Source organism: Trichosurus vulpecula, chromosome 5 (genome assembly GCF_011100635.1).
Source record: "Trichosurus vulpecula isolate mTriVul1 chromosome 5, mTriVul1.pri, whole genome shotgun sequence".
NCBI classification, from domain to species: Eukaryota; Metazoa; Chordata; class Mammalia; order Diprotodontia; family Phalangeridae; genus Trichosurus; species Trichosurus vulpecula.
The window spans coordinates 255868936-255884521 of NC_050577.1; the positions used below are offsets into that span (position 1 = coordinate 255868936).

General features: G+C 40.4%; 1 protein-coding gene across 1 annotated transcript in view; it reads left to right on the forward strand.

Annotated features, from left to right (window-relative positions):
- The window catches only part of GNS (glucosamine (N-acetyl)-6-sulfatase), a 29491-nt gene extending 21999 nt beyond the window's left edge, over positions 1-7492 (forward strand). Inside the window, exons 13-14 of the mRNA XM_036759587.1 lie at positions 938-1098; positions 4631-7492. Coding sequence (XP_036615482.1) covers positions 938-1098; positions 4631-4712 — 243 coding nt within the window. The 3' untranslated portion in view covers positions 4713-7492. The remainder of the gene's footprint in view (positions 1-937; positions 1099-4630) is intronic.
- The last annotated feature ends 8094 nt before the right edge of the window (positions 7493-15586 follow it).

A 15586-nucleotide genomic window follows, 5' to 3' on the forward strand; every position in this document is an offset into this window, starting at 1 on the left:
TTGTCTTGCCACAATAACTCCCTCTCATGTTGTTCTGCCATCATTAGAGTGAAGGTGGAAGGCTTCAACTTCATTCTTTGGGACGAAGGGCTATCTTTAGCAGACATTAATTGGTACAAATCTGTAAAAAAAATTTCCGTGAGTAGTTGCTTGTTAATGTTGTGATATCCTCAAGAGTCAGGATAAGAATTTGCTCTAGGACTTACCCTGTTTTATCTTGAAATTTTTTGATAAATATAGTCAGGTTTGGGCCAATATTCATCACATACCTCTTAACTATCATTCTATCTACAAACCTGCTGAGAATTATATTGTCTGGATGTGGACTATATATCTAAAATATGTGGAAGGAATATATACACGCTAGAAGAAAACCATACCAAATTACTATACAAAATATTGACTGTGGAAGTTGGATAGCTATGTGATACATGTGGTACAGATCAAGTAGGTAACTGCTGATGAATTCTTAAATCTACAGCCTCACAGGAGGGTGAACCAAATCCACTCTTAAGCATGATTAACCATACGGATAGCTTCCTAGTAAGCAGAGAGCAACCCAGCCGAGGTTGTTGCTGTAGGCTGGTAGTAGCTGCAGAAAACCAACATCGAGGCATCAGCTGCCACAACATCAGACATAAGTTAACCTCAGGTTGTGCGAAGTGGGATTTTCATTTTTGGTTTTTTATTTTTCTTTACTGCATATCTTAAATATATGCATCGTAATGAATAATTTTAGAGATGATCAGCCTGAATATGCTGATAATTATAATTCATGTAATTAATACCTTAGCCAGATTGACTCTGAATAAGCCATTGTATCTGAACAGTTCTGGTCATTTTCTAGCTATATTACTTGTGAATAAGACATCTACTTTTAGTATTTTTTTTTAGTATTCATATTTAGCATCCAGTTCTCTCTCCCCTAATCTCATAGGTGTTTGTGGAAGTCTATAATCTAACTGCTGACCCTCATCAGATTGACAACATTGCTAAAACTATTGATCCAGAGCTCTTAGGGAAAATGAATTATCGGCTAATGATGTTACAATCTTGTTCTGGACCGACGTGCCGCACACCAGGAGTTTTTGATCCCGGGTAAGTTTTCCTCCTCTTGCAATTGATTGTAAAATAAATCCTTGATAAACAAGGAAAACCTGGTTATTCACTATTTTTTGCCACAAATGGAACTGTGCAAAGCTGCGTAAAGCAGTAGGATGCTGAACTAGGAGTAAAACATGGAGTCAGGACCCAGCCCTATCAGTTCCTTTTCCACAAATCAGGGATGCTATCTCTGCTATTTGTCTGCCAGGGTTACTTGAGAAAAGAAGATATCTGAAAGGCTGTCATAAACTATGAAATATTACATGTAAAATTATTATTGTATCATTGCCAGCATTACACGTGGCTTCTACCATTTAGCAAAATAAGCTTTTTTACTGTCTTTTTTTCTTCCAATGCCACACCTCATATAGTTTGTGTGAGCATTGGAAGGAGTCCAGATGTTACTCCTGAACCCTTGGATGAGTAGGTAGGTAGATGCTGCAGAAAAATAATGGCAAGGGTCTAGAATTGACAGAAGAGAGCAGGCTGTATTACAGTTAGGTAATTGCTTGGTGCTTTACATGTGCCTCACCTGCAGCTGGACCTGACGCCACTAGTGTTCTCCTAGTGATGGGTTTTGATTGCAGGCCATAGTGGCACAATCTCCAAAGAGCAATGGAGAGGCTTATGGTGGACACGTAGATTGGAACATATTTACCAACTGACTTGCATACAATAATTGGCAGCATTAGAAAGTTAGGGAAGTGTATGGACCGAAAAGGAACCAGACTGGTCATGTAGCTAGAGTAACGGTCACTAGATGGATAGAGCTGCACTAAAGGTGCCCATACATTGATAAAAAACGTAGATGCACATGTTCAGGTGGTGCACTGGTGCCTTAGACTGGGAATCAGGAAGACCCAAGTCCAGATCCTCCTACAGACGCTTCCTAGACACATGACCCCAGCCAAGGCACTTAACCTCGGCCTGCCTTCACTTGTGGTTTATTGAAACAGTACATACACCCCCTGTGCTGAGAGAGAGATGTTGAGAAAGAGCTTAAGACCGAGGCCCACATGAGTGCTTTCTAACCCTGCTGTAAATGCTGCTACTTGCCAGCTAAGCTCATACCTCTTAAATTGCTCTCTGGCCTTTAGGGCTCTTTGTTCAGTGGCACCTGATACGGTCTGTGTGATGTGGGTGTCTCCACCTGCTCTTTTTTTTTTCCTTACTGATTTGGGGTTTAGAAACTTAGTGCTCTTGAGAAGTTATTTGAATCCAAATAAGTGGCCAGAGTTTCACCAGCCCCACCTTGTATTCTAAGCCAGTATGCTTTACAGAATCAGAACATTAGGGCTTGCAGGCACTTTGGAAGTCATCTAGTCCAGCATTCTCCTTTTGTAGATGAGAAAACATTTCAAGACTGCATCAATTTGGCTAAGATCATCCAAGCTAAAGGCTGAACCAAGGACTAGAACCCAGATTTTTGCTGGGGGGGGATGATATTGTAAAATATTGAAGGAGGAATCACACTGGAGCCTGGAGATTTCTTGCTGCATTAAATGTCCACTTCACATTTCCAAATAACTCAGTTATATACACTTTACAAGGTTTGCAGAAGGTTTGCTTTATAAGTCTTGCTTATAAGTCTTGAAACCAATGCCATCTTGCTGCTTTTAGAGAGTAGCAAGTGTGAGGGATAAGGTTGCCCAAGTTATGCACTGATATCTCTGAAGTAATGAAAGAACCAGAGAGAGAGAGGGCCCTGAAGGTCATGGGTAGGTCCTCTGTGAAGGATTTTCAGAAAGATATGGATAAGAATGGAATAGAATGAAAAGTCACAGATGGTACTGTGTTCTGCACCCTGGAGGGAATGCATACACCAGAGAAATTGCTCAAATTCATTCTTTTATTGCATAAGGGATTCTGACTTTAAATTGTCTCCTTTTATCACATGATACTTCTATAGTGGTTCATATTTTACTTCAAATTTTTAAAATGATTTTGACAGTTTAGACTTTCAGGAGTGGGGAACATGCAACCTTGAGCCACATGTGGCCTTCTAGGTCCTTGGGCCCAACCTTTTGACTGAGTCCAGGTTTTACAGAACAGATCCTCTTATTAAGGGGACTTGTTCTGTAAAGTTTGGATTCAGTCAGAGGGCTCCACTTGAGGACCTAGAAGGCCACATGTAGTCTCGAGGCCACAGCTTCCCCACCTCTGCTAGATAACTGCATATCAAGTCACTAGGGACTGGATTAAAATTTTACCTTCTAGCTTTCTGCTCTTGGTCCTTTGTGCACAGACCAGTTAAGTGGGAATGCAGCTATGGGAACTGTTTCCTTTCATTAGAAAGCTCAGACCTCTGCAGAGTAAGCATAACTTTCCTCTGATTTTGCAGCTTTCAAACAGAATTTTCATTTTGAGCATAGCAGCCACTTATCAAGCCAGATAAACAGATGCACGTCTACAGCAACGAATACTTTGGAAACCATTTTTTCCTGGACACTTGTCTCTCTCAGCATTTCAGCAGCTGCCATGATATAAAATCTTGTATAGAAAACTTATAGAAATCTAACTCTTTGCAATCAAGCCACCAGACTCCCAACCATTCCATTGCTGGATTCTAAGATTGCCCTCATGCACCCTTGCCTACCCGACTGTGTATTAAAGCAGTAGCATCACCTAGCCTAGACCTGTAGTGATGATCTAGGGGGTGCTTGTTCTTAATTTTCCGATGGCCCAAATAGCATCACTAACCATCTTCCGGGAGCACGAGCCTTCATTCCAGGTCCCTAGCACTATAAGTTGTAAATCTTTATTTTGTATTTCAGAAATTGTAAAAGGTAACAGGTATGCAATTGAAAGCACAGAATCCAATGAGTGGGAAAGGGTCACAATCTACTCCCTCATTTGATAAGTAAAGAAACAAGACACACAAAAAGGAATGACTTTCCCAAGGTCACACAGTCATCAGTCGATTGTGGGTCTCCTGAATCCTAAACGTTTTCTTTCCACTGTATTACATTTGGGGGTGGTTTTAAGAGGACACTTTATAAGAATCTTATAACCGGTTCAAATGTCTGACTTTGTGGTGTTACTAGTGTGAAGCCATTAGACTATGCCTGAAATTTTTCTGAGAAACTAATTTTTTCGTTATAGGATTTTCTGAAATAACACTAAAAACTAATGTTCCCAAAGCATTTATTTTATATGTCTTACATCTTACATGTCTTCTCATCACATTTATTCCTAAAATGCTCTCCCCTCACAATCCTTCACCTCCTGAAAAACCCATCCTTAGGTTTACTGTCTGTCATTTCTGATTTGTTTCTTTTATCTGCATCCTGTCAGCAAATCATACCCAGCTTATACTGTTTTTTGATGATGCATTGCCTTGCAAGCTTCATGAGATCTTCCTGGTGTCCAGAGGAGCTAGGCCTCTTAGATTAGCTACTTGTCAAAGTCAAGGACTGTTTTTCTCCTGCCTTCTTCCAATGGCAGGATTATTATTAGAAAGAAAATTCTTAATGATAACTAAAGTTGATACAACCTTTTTTTTTTTCTTTTCTCTATCTTCATTCAGGTATAGGTTTGACCCACGCCTCATGTTCAGCAATTATGGTGGCAGTATCAGGACTCGAAGGTTTTTAAAACCATCTCTGTAGTAACTTTTCCTAGTCTATGCAGTTGGATTCCTACATTTCCCTCTGGAGTGACTATAGTAGGTCTCTCTCCAAATCATCAAGACCATGCCTGGAAGAGTTTCTGGACTGGCTACTCATTTTAAATCTTAGTTGGAAAAAACCTAATCAGCTGACTTCCTTGTGCAATATGTTTTTAAAACTGTGAACTCCAGTTCCCACCACAGTCAGAGGTGGCCAACCTATGATCCATTTACTCGGCAATTTGAGGATTTTGTATACTTTTATGAACCCAGAGTTACTGGTAATGACCTGTGGTTCTGTATCTGAATGACAACTGAAAAATGAGTTTACAAATGAATTTAGATAAATATTTCAATTTTTTGCCCTTGTTGGTACAAAAGTTAACCTGCATATCCCTCTTGCAGTATTTCAGATTTTTAGCGTTTTCGTATCAGAAATACCAACATAGAATTCTAGTCACCATAATAGGACTCATGATCTCAATTGAACAAGTGCCATAGTCTTTTGACTATAAGCAATATCACCAACTCTCCTGTCATGAGTGTGGCAGCATCCCAGACTTCATAGACTGGTCCTTTCCTGTCTTTTAGGGTTTGGTTTTTTTTTTTTTCCAATGTTAGACAACCTCCCCAGAAAAACAGATTACCTTAATTCAGCAGCAAGCTTTCATTCAAAAAAAAAAAAACAACTAATTCCACATAGCTGGTATTTTCAAAGTGACCTCTCTTGAGCTGCTGGTAAGTAAAATAAGTGCTGCTATGTCATTATGATTAACCATCCCTGATTGTACCCAGAAAAAAACCGAGTGTTCTCCCTGTGATACTGAGAAGTAACACATGGCAGGGCATTGATGAGAGCTCTAATTTGAGTGCTTGCTATAGGAAGCTTAGTCTTAGGTTGACAGATTAGAGTACTACCCTTTCCACTGAATACCTGTCAAGTAGTTTGGTTCTTAAGCCAGTCTTGACTTTTTGTTTTGATTCCTCTTTGCCAATTTGCAGGCAAAGCTGTTTTTCACATCTTGCAAGAAAACAAGTGTGTTCCCATTGCCCACCCATCCTCTTCCTCCAGTGATTGACTGGGAAGTATAAATAATTCTGACCCTTTCCTCTCTAAAATCATTAAATACTTTAGAATTGTAAGAGTCTTCTGTGATTTAACCCTTGTTCATATATTGGAGGAAGACTAATGTTTTAGCCTGTCTCACTGTTGAGCAAAACTAACAGTTATGTTTCCCACCTTGAGGGATCTTAACACCATACAGTATTGATATCTAACTTATTTACTTTTTAAAATAGAAAACCAATTTATAGAAGGACAGGCAGAGGGAATATGTGGTTTATAATGGACTGACTTGTCTCAGGCAAAAAAAAAAGATTTTTAGCTTTATTTAGGGTTGTACATGAAGCTTTAAGTGTCTTGTTTTTTCACCAGTAGTCAGATAGCAATTCTGGGTTAATAGCCATAGGAGTTATCCTTTTACATGATTCCTATTTCATGTGGTATTCTTGATTTAGATATGCAATTCAGATTAACCTCTGCATGTTATACCTGTGGAAAAACCCATAGCAACATGAAGAGATGTATAGTTAGTGTTGAGAAGCCATTCTTAAGATTGAAATGACGTAAGAGAAACCAGGATATCTAGTATGGGAGTTGACTTTTTGGTTCTTTACATTGTTTGATTCTTTACAAGGGTGAAATGATATGTAAGCAAACTGATTCTCATCTAACACAATATACCTACTGATAAAAATAAATACTACCATTTTCCTTAACTAAAAAGAAATGTATTTTCCCATTTAGTCTTTGAGAAAATCCCCTTACTCAAGTTTCCACACAAAATCACACAAAACATTAAAAACAGAATAAAGCCAACTGCCTAGGATATTACTGCCACCATTCCCTCATTCAAGTGATGGTTGGAGAAGGTCAGTGGTTTCTTTCTCTTTCCTTTCCATCTCCCAAGTCTTGTTAATTAGTTTTCCATCCTTTGTAAAAATTGTGCAAAGGAGCTATTGTTTTGTTTGGGTTTGTTTTTGGTTTTGGGTAGTTTTTTTGGGGGGGGAGGAGGGGGGTGGTATTGACAATTCTAAAACCTGGTGCCATCTCCAGGGGAAAAAAAAAGACTTGATCTCTCACAGGTGGTTATTCACCACTTGTTGACCCTCCACGTTGTGGCTGGAGTATTTGTGCTAATTTTTCTTAAGATGACTATGTCCTGTCTGCACATTTTATTACACAAGAGCCATGTAACTGTTAAGATGGATAGAGGCCTTGTTTTATGAACCTTCCTTTAGGAAGCTTTCACCTTCAAGTCATCTGTCAGATTCAGACACTTTACAAGTTCACTTAAGACAACAAAACAGCAGATTTTGAAATAGAGAATCTTGGCAGTGTGTGTTCCCTAGCACATGAAAAACAGAAATTTAACTTCTCAATGGTACATTATAATGTCACATTTTGGGGTTGGGACCTTATGTGGGGGGAAAGGCATCCCAGATCTACATGAGGAGAAAACTAAGGCTTTAACACCACTTTACCAGAATTTACACTGGAAGGCTGTCTCAGTTAACCAAACAACCAAAGCAGATAATTCATTTTTTTTTGTACTTTGGTTATAAAGCTGCTGAGGTACAGCCATATTGTTTGGATTTTTGTCTTGTTAACCATTCCCCTGCTTTGTTGTATCATTTCATATGGTTTAGAAAGTGCCCTTCCAAGGACCCTGTTCACTGCTGCACTTTTCAATGAATTAAACTGTCTAATGGAAAATGTTATCTTGTTTTTGTGTGTATTATTCTTGTAACAGCAATGTTGCCAGCAGCTGCTGTGGAAGTGGAAGACCAACAACAAGAGCACACATGAGGGCTGCTAGCACAGGTTTTTGATCTGCTTTTCTAAGGAAAGCAACTTTAAGGGGTTAACAGTCAGAGTTTAATTAAACATACATATATCATTCACTTAGTTCAGAGGGAAAAGCCAATACCCTGAACTTCAAAGCAAATACAAACAGAAACTAGAAGCAGATCAACAGACAAGCTTTGTCTGATCAAGACATCATATACATAGCTACCAAAAAGAGAATCACCAACATCTGGGTTTTCAAAGCCCCGGGGGCAGGAGTAGCTCTTAACAATGGCTACCCCTGATCTTGTCTGGTCAAATCACATGACACTCTTCCGGTGAGTAAGAGCCCCAAAACGAAACGCTAGCCTCAGATTTTACATACCCTTCTCAGGGTCAGAGGGCATCATAACCATGCAACTCAAACCTGTGTGAACCAGGCTTTCTTGTTTCTTTAGCAGGTCAAAGACTTGAATCAAAGATTCCTTAGTGCTGAGAAGCACTCCAAAACAAAGACAACAAAAAGCCCACTTTGCTTGCAATTACATTTGAAAAGCAAAACTAACTCATCAAAGGTGCTTGATTTTACCTCAGCATTCCGAAAGAAAACAGTAAAAAAAAAAAAAAAGTCCCACCCTAATTACCATAACAATTCTGTGTACACTAGTCTAGAACACAGAATGACAAAAGCTAAAACCATGCTCTGGTTTAGGAGACAGGTATTCTTGTGTGAAATATTTTAAATAGGGAACTACCCTTTATATCAGAGGCTTTCTAGAAAATCCTGTCAAAAGGCAACACCCATTGTGCCTCGAATTGACTGACTTAATTAGCTCTTGTTTCTGTGAGACTACTACCCGTATCAATTGTAGGCAGCAATAGATCTAGCTGAGGAATGGTGCCAGTATGGTTTAACAATCCAGCTAGCAGCTTCTCTGGGGGAGTAAGATCCCTCCCCCACAGCCGGCACCAGGGGGCTGCTGGGACCCAGGAAGCTGCCGGGAAAGCACAGGTTCTTTTTATCTGCTTAAACAAGGAAAGCACGGTGAAGGGGTTGACCAGCTTACTTTAATCCAGCATTCACTTAGCATACCGACAATCATTTAGTTCAGGGGAAAATGCCAGCATTCAGTTAAGCATTCAGTTAGTTCAGGGGAGCGTACAGACAAGCATCAAGAGACAGACCAAATACAGATTCATTGACTTACTTCAGGGGAAAAAACCAGCACCCTGAGGTTCAAAACATTCATTTAGTTCAGGGGAAAAACAAACCAGCACCCCGAACCTCAAAACCAAAATACAAACAAATTACAAATATCAACAGACAGACCCAATACAATTCATAGTTACCAACATCTGGGCTCGGCCCGAGAACAAGGGCTGGCCCAGAGTCACGCTTGCTTGCGGCTGCTTCCCACACCAACCGGAAGAGGAAAGAGAGAGCTTCAAGCTGTCCTCTCCCCTCTTATAGAGTTTTTGACATCATCAAGCACCGCCTGAATGACCAGGGCCGATTGGTTCTTGACTTGGCCCCTCCCCCTAGCGTAGACCAGGTTCTGGAGCTAACACCTCCCCTCAGCCAGCCCCATGATTCATCACACAGGAAGTTCTGATTCCTGGTATGGTTGCTGAACTTCCTGCCCCGGAAGAGCAAGCCACAGCGTCCAGAGGCTCAATGAGGTAAGCTGAGTCACTCAAAGAAAACAAAGGCCATTCCTCTTATACAGTAACAGAGACAAATCTATGCTCTAACCAAATGTTAATGCAATACAGTTGATAGGAAAAGATGGCCCACTTTGCATTGAGTATACAGAGGGTTGTAGTTCACCAGGACCAACTGCAGCATCTGACCAAAAACAAAGTAAATCAGATTTGTCGAGATGAATTCTGACACTTGCTTTGACCTCATTAATAGTAGTCTCAAGAGCATTTGTATGGTGCTTTAAGGTTCTCACTTGATCCTGTGCCTCAGCCCTGTGAGGTGCCAGCTATTTTCGTTCCTCATTTTACCAATGGGGAAACAGGCTGAGGGGTTGTGACTTGCCCAGGGTCACACATCTATTATGTGTTTTGGGTAGGATTTGAACTCTGGCCTCCTTCCAGTGCAGCATTCTCTACTGTGCCACCTAGCTGCCTAGATAGGTAACTATTAAATTGTAAATTTTGATTTTAATATCCAGCCTTGAGGTTGAACTAGCGTCTGGATTTTGTCTGGCTTGGTACTTACCTAGCTTAAAAGAAATCTTGAATGATGTCCCATATAGGGAAATGGTAGATGAAGTAGTATTTTCTGGTTACTTGTAATTTTCACACTCAAAAGTAATGATACTTTGGTCCCATTTGAGTCTTCAGAGGTTTATTAAGCATTGGAAATACAAAGATGAACAATGAGGATTTAGAGCCAAAGGGACCTTGAGAAAGGCACAGAGAGAAAAAGTCCAAACGAGTAAAGACTACTGTGTAGCAGTGAGGGCCCAGTTGAGGCTAAGAAGGATAGCATAGATTTGTAATGGACTCGGGCACCACAAGGAAGATTGAGACTGGATATAATGGAGAGAGAGATCAATACAGCCTTAATAGACTAGACACACAAGGAATCAACGGGCAGTGTTAGGATAAAGAAAGTATATCTTCCAAGAAAGTGGGAAGGTGATTAGTGAAGATGAATTTGTAATGTCTTCGTGGTTATGAGACACCCTCCAGTTGCTCTCATGAGTAGGAGTGGAGAAAGTAGATAGATGGTAGAAGTAATCTACCACTAAAGTCTGGCAAAAGATATATGGTAACAGGACATGGGGGCAGGGGATTTGAGAGCAAAGAACAGTGTAGAATTGAGTGAGGAGAGAGGAAGTGGAAGCACCACATGTAAATTGTTTTTACAAGGAGTTCAACTGAGAAGAGGAAGAGAGAGACGGCATATCAGAGTTTAGTGACAGTTTTTTGTTTTGAGAATGAAGGAAACTTAGAAATATTTGTATATAGGCAGCAAGGACGGAACCAGCAGCGAGATTAAAAATTACAGAGGTTAGGTGATGTATACTTTGTTGCCTCTCAGCTTCAGAGGCTTCATTGAGTGCACACTCATCCGCAAACTGAAAATCATGCACCAATGTTCCCTCCACTGTGGTCTTGGCTTGTAGCTGTTTCAAGTTGAAGAATTTACTGTCAGTGCAGTAGGTGACTTTTATACTGTGTTCATCCTCATTGAAAGTATTTGACAATATGGCTGAAAACATCATGCTAAAGAGCATGGGAGCAAGAACACAGCCTTGTTTCTCTCCATTGGTGACTGGGAAGGTTGAGAGCATCGTCTATTATCTAGAACCTGGACAAACATGCCTTCATGAAATTGATGTACAATGCTGATGAACTTCTCCGGGCAACCAAATGTTGACATAATTTTCCATAATCCCTCACAAGTAACAGTATCAAAGGCCTTGGTCAGAACTACAAACGTTATATACAGACCTCTGTTCTGCTCCTGGCATTTCTCCTGGAGTTGTCGGGCAGCAAACACCATATCTACTGATCCTTGGCCCTTTCTGAAGCCACACAGGCTCTCAGGTAATTGATTATCTTCCAGGTGAAGGATCAGCCTTTTAAGGAGGACTGTGGAAAGAATCTTGCCAGCAATGACTAAGAGAGAGACCACTCTGTGATTGTCACAGGACAATCTATTTTCTTTACCTTTATAGAGATTACCTAGGGTGATAGTGGAAGCAATTACTGGAGAAGGGAGGAGATCAGATTAAGGGTTAATGTAGATGGTTTGGCCTTAGTAAGGAGAAGGGTTTCCTCTTTTTCAGAGACTAAATGGTGATAAGATACAGAGAAGGGGAGAAGAGGAAACTCAGCAAATAATTTCTATTTTCTCAGTAAAATAAGAGTTGAGGTCTTCACCTAAGAGTGGGGAGATAGGGTGCTACAGCAGGCTTCATGGAAGAAGAGAAAGTGTGGAATAGCCACTGGAGGGTGAAATAGAAGAATTGATTAGGGAGAAGTAGAAGGATTGCCTCATAGCTATGACAACCCAGTTGAGATTAGCTAACATAAATTTGCAGGTGTCTTCTGGTTCTGTGGTTCTGTGACTTTTTTTCACCACCACTTAAGCAGGAACAGAGAAGGGGAGTGCATTTTAGCAGGGCAGGGTTACAGTAGGACAAGGGGAAAGTAATTTCAAAGCAGAATGTAGTGTAAAGTTGACTGTTCATAGAGTCAAGAACAGGAAGGAAGAAAAGCGAAGTGAGAGCAGAGATGATGGCCTGGGAGAACACTGAGGGGTGGAGGGACTCGAGGTCACCATAAAAACAATAGGTTTAGGAGGAGTGAGATATAGAAAGAGATGGAATGATGGTCAGTTATGGTCATATAGAAGAATTTCAAAATTCTTTATCATGCTAGTGGAACACTTGTGAGCAATGGCGAGATGAAGAAAGGTTTCCATGAGTATGGCTAAAATGGAGTGAAGGTATTGATCATGAGAGCTGAGGAGACTGATGGCTAGTGTTTGAGAAAATGTGTGTGATGAGGACATGGTATGTTCCAGACAAATCAAACCTTCACCCCCACCTCAATGACCATTTCTGGTGTTGAAAGGCCAGGATCCTGAGTTCTAGAGCCCTGGGAATGGCAGTGCTGACCCCACTGTGGCCCTGCTTCCAGCTCAGCTCAGCCCCACCCCACCCTCAAGCCACTGTCCAGGGAATCGGTTCTGGTGAAGATGTTACCTAGCAATGGCTTCTGCAGATGCATCAGCATTCATCTCCCCAACAGTCACAGCTACTGAATACCCAGAAATGAAAGTTCTCAACACCAGAATCCTTGGCACTGTCAAATGATTCAATATCGGAAATGAACATGGTTTCATCAGTGAAAATAACATTAGAGAAGATGCATTACCTTTGCCTTGCCCCAGCACCCTAAGGTCCCTGGGACCTTTCCATCCAACTTGTAGCTGAAAACCATATATATTGTCTTCCTTATTAGAATGTGAGCTTCTTGGATCAGGGACTGTCTTTTCTATCTCCAGTACTTTTTACATAAGAAATCCTTATTAAGGTGTTTTTTAAAAATATTCATTCATTCATGAAGGTAGGGGTTGGGGCAGAGAAGAAGACTTTGAACCAAGTACTGAACCTCTTGAGAAAGGAAGAAGGATGATATGGGAGCTTTCATAAGGATCTGGGGTGGGTGATACATCTGAATAGAGTGAACCTCAAAAGGAATAGAAGTTGTTGAGTGATGGCAACAGAGGGAAGGATGGAAGTAGCAAAGGAGAGTAAGACCACTCTTCCTTTAGGACCAGTAAATTAAGGGGCAGGAGAGAAAGTCCGACCAGTACTGGAGAGGGTGGCCAGAGATGCAGTGTCTTTTAGGGTCATCCCTGGGATGACCAGAAGATAGAAGGAGCAGGAAAGGAAGACATGTAGGATGGGGTGGCGTGGGGGGGGGGGTGTTGTTAACAAGAGAACAGAGGATGCAAGGTGTGGAATGGAATCTAGCCTGACTTTCATAGGGTGGAAGGAGAGGGCCTGCAACAGCTGCCAGGAGCAAGATATATTTGGAAGAACAAACTCATTGCTAAGTGACTAGGGTTTCTCTAAAGATGGAAAGATCATTACTGTCAGCTGTTAATAGCAGTGATTATGCTGTGGAACCACCCAAAGGTGGTGAGGGAGGTCAAGTCAAGAATAGCCATTGGAAGCCAATGTGAAATTATTGCTAGGAGTCTAAATCCCAACCATGATGCTTTGCAAAAGTGTGTGATAGTCAGAAGAACTAGAAAAACTGCTTTGCATATTTCCAATGGAGTGTGTTCATCTCAATGCGTAGAGGGAAACCACCTTCCTCTAACAAAATATAGATGTTAGTCATCCAATCTGCCAGCCATTTTAAAAGGTTTGGAAAGGGATTGACCCATTAAATTTATGACAGAAGACATTTAACAATTTAGCAAATATTTATTAAGCACCTGGAAAGTGCCAGGCACCATTCAAGGTTCTGGGGGTACAAAGATAAAAATTAAGCAACCCCTACCTTCTTAAATAGATTTTTTAGATTCTGTTGGATATGAGAAACTATTGGTGTCATCTGATGACCTCCCTAGGTCGAAAAATAAAAACAACCTCACATTTCCAAAGAGAAAAAAGGGTTGGTGAGAGGAAAATAGACAAGATTAGGTTTGGGGTATTATGGAAGTCAAATGGAAAACCTTGGATGAAAGAACTTGGTGGAAGTCTTGAACTAGTTCTGTTCTCTGGGATTCTAGGGAAGGAAAGGTTACGTACCAGAATTTATAGTGAGTTATTCCCTTCTGGCCAAAGTGATTGCTGCTAAGAAGAGGATCATTCAGGAGAGGCACTTAAGAGAGTATGAGTATGTGGATTCAAAGAATGAGTCCGCTGGATAAAGACCATATTTTTAACCCATTGAGGCAAAAAAGTTTGAAGTGGGTTTTTTATAAAATGAGGAATTAGGGAGAAAAGGGAAGCTGCTCTTCCCTCCCATGAGGGAATAGAAAGCTGAGAAACCACTTGGTCCTTGTAGCCAAATTGTTCCGCTGATAGTAGACAACTAAGGATGATGGAAAAATCTAAGACACCCCCTCCTAAGACACCCTCTCCTATGATCCACGTGAGATTGAGAATCATTTTTGCTCTGAGAGATTGTTTGGGGAGGACAGCTAGGAAGAATTTTGAATACCTGCCCTCGAGCCTGTAAGAGCTGAGGATCCTGAGGTCTGGATAACAAAGACCAGCCAAATGTTGTGTTACAAGGCTTGAGTTGGTCCCAAAATAGAAAAACCTTCCATATGTGTAGTGTTTAATTTTTCTAAGCCTCAGTTTCATCATCTGTAAAATAGAGATAATGGTACCTCCCTACATCACAGGGTTGTTGTAAGGCTTGAATGAGATAGTCTCAAATAGCCCTTTGAAACATTAAAACTATATATAAATATATATGATTATTATTATGACATGTCATATTAAGCCTTGCTTTGCTCATGGTCAGAGTTGGAAAAATCCTAAAATATCTCCTTGCATATAACTGTGGATTTAAAGTTTGAATAAATATCTTCTAATGCTTTAAGGGAAACTCCTTCCCTTCCTGTACTTTTTATTGTTTAAAAAAAAGGATATTATATTTAAATTTTTTTAATCTAATGATAAAACAATTTTGTTATTAGTATGATTTAGTATACTCATGATTTTATGTTTGTGTTTTATTTCTGGTAAATCACACTTAATCATAAATAATTTTTAAAAATAAGTTTTAGCCACTGGGGAATATTGCCAACCACTCATTTGATCCTATTAATCAAAAAAGGATCAGTTCTGTGCTGTTCATGCACCGGAGACATGGAAGACAACCACTGGAAAAGCCCCGAGATGGGAGGTGAAGTATCATGGAGTGTCGTGTGAAGAATAGCAACAAAGCCAGTATGGCTGACGTATAGGGAAATAGAGTGTAGGAAGATTGGAAAAGTGGCAAGGATAGAGGTCATGATGGGTTTTAAAAGTCAGAGGACTTTACATTTGATCCTGGAGGGAATAGGGAACCAATTGAATGTATGGAGTAGGAAGAGACATGGTCACACCTAAAATTTAATGAATCACTTTGGCTAAGAGTGGAGGAGAGATGGGAGTGAGAAGACTTAAGGAGGGGAGACTAATTGGGAAGCCATTGCAATAGTTCAGGTAAGATGTGATGAGAGCCTAAACAAGTATAGCAGATGTATGAGAAGGTCTGTATACAAGAGATGTGGTTATAGAATCAACCGATTTGATTTATGAGGTATAGGAGAGAAATAAGTCAAGGATGACATATAGGTTGTGAATGTACATGACCGGAAGAATGATAGCACCCTCAACAGTAACAGGGAATTGTGGAAATGGGGAAGGTTTGAGAACAAACATAGTAAGTTCTGTTTTGGACACCATGAGTTTCAGATGCCTATAGGATATCCATTTGGGAATATCCAGGGGACAGTTGGTAATATACGACTGGAGCTCAGGAGACAGACTATG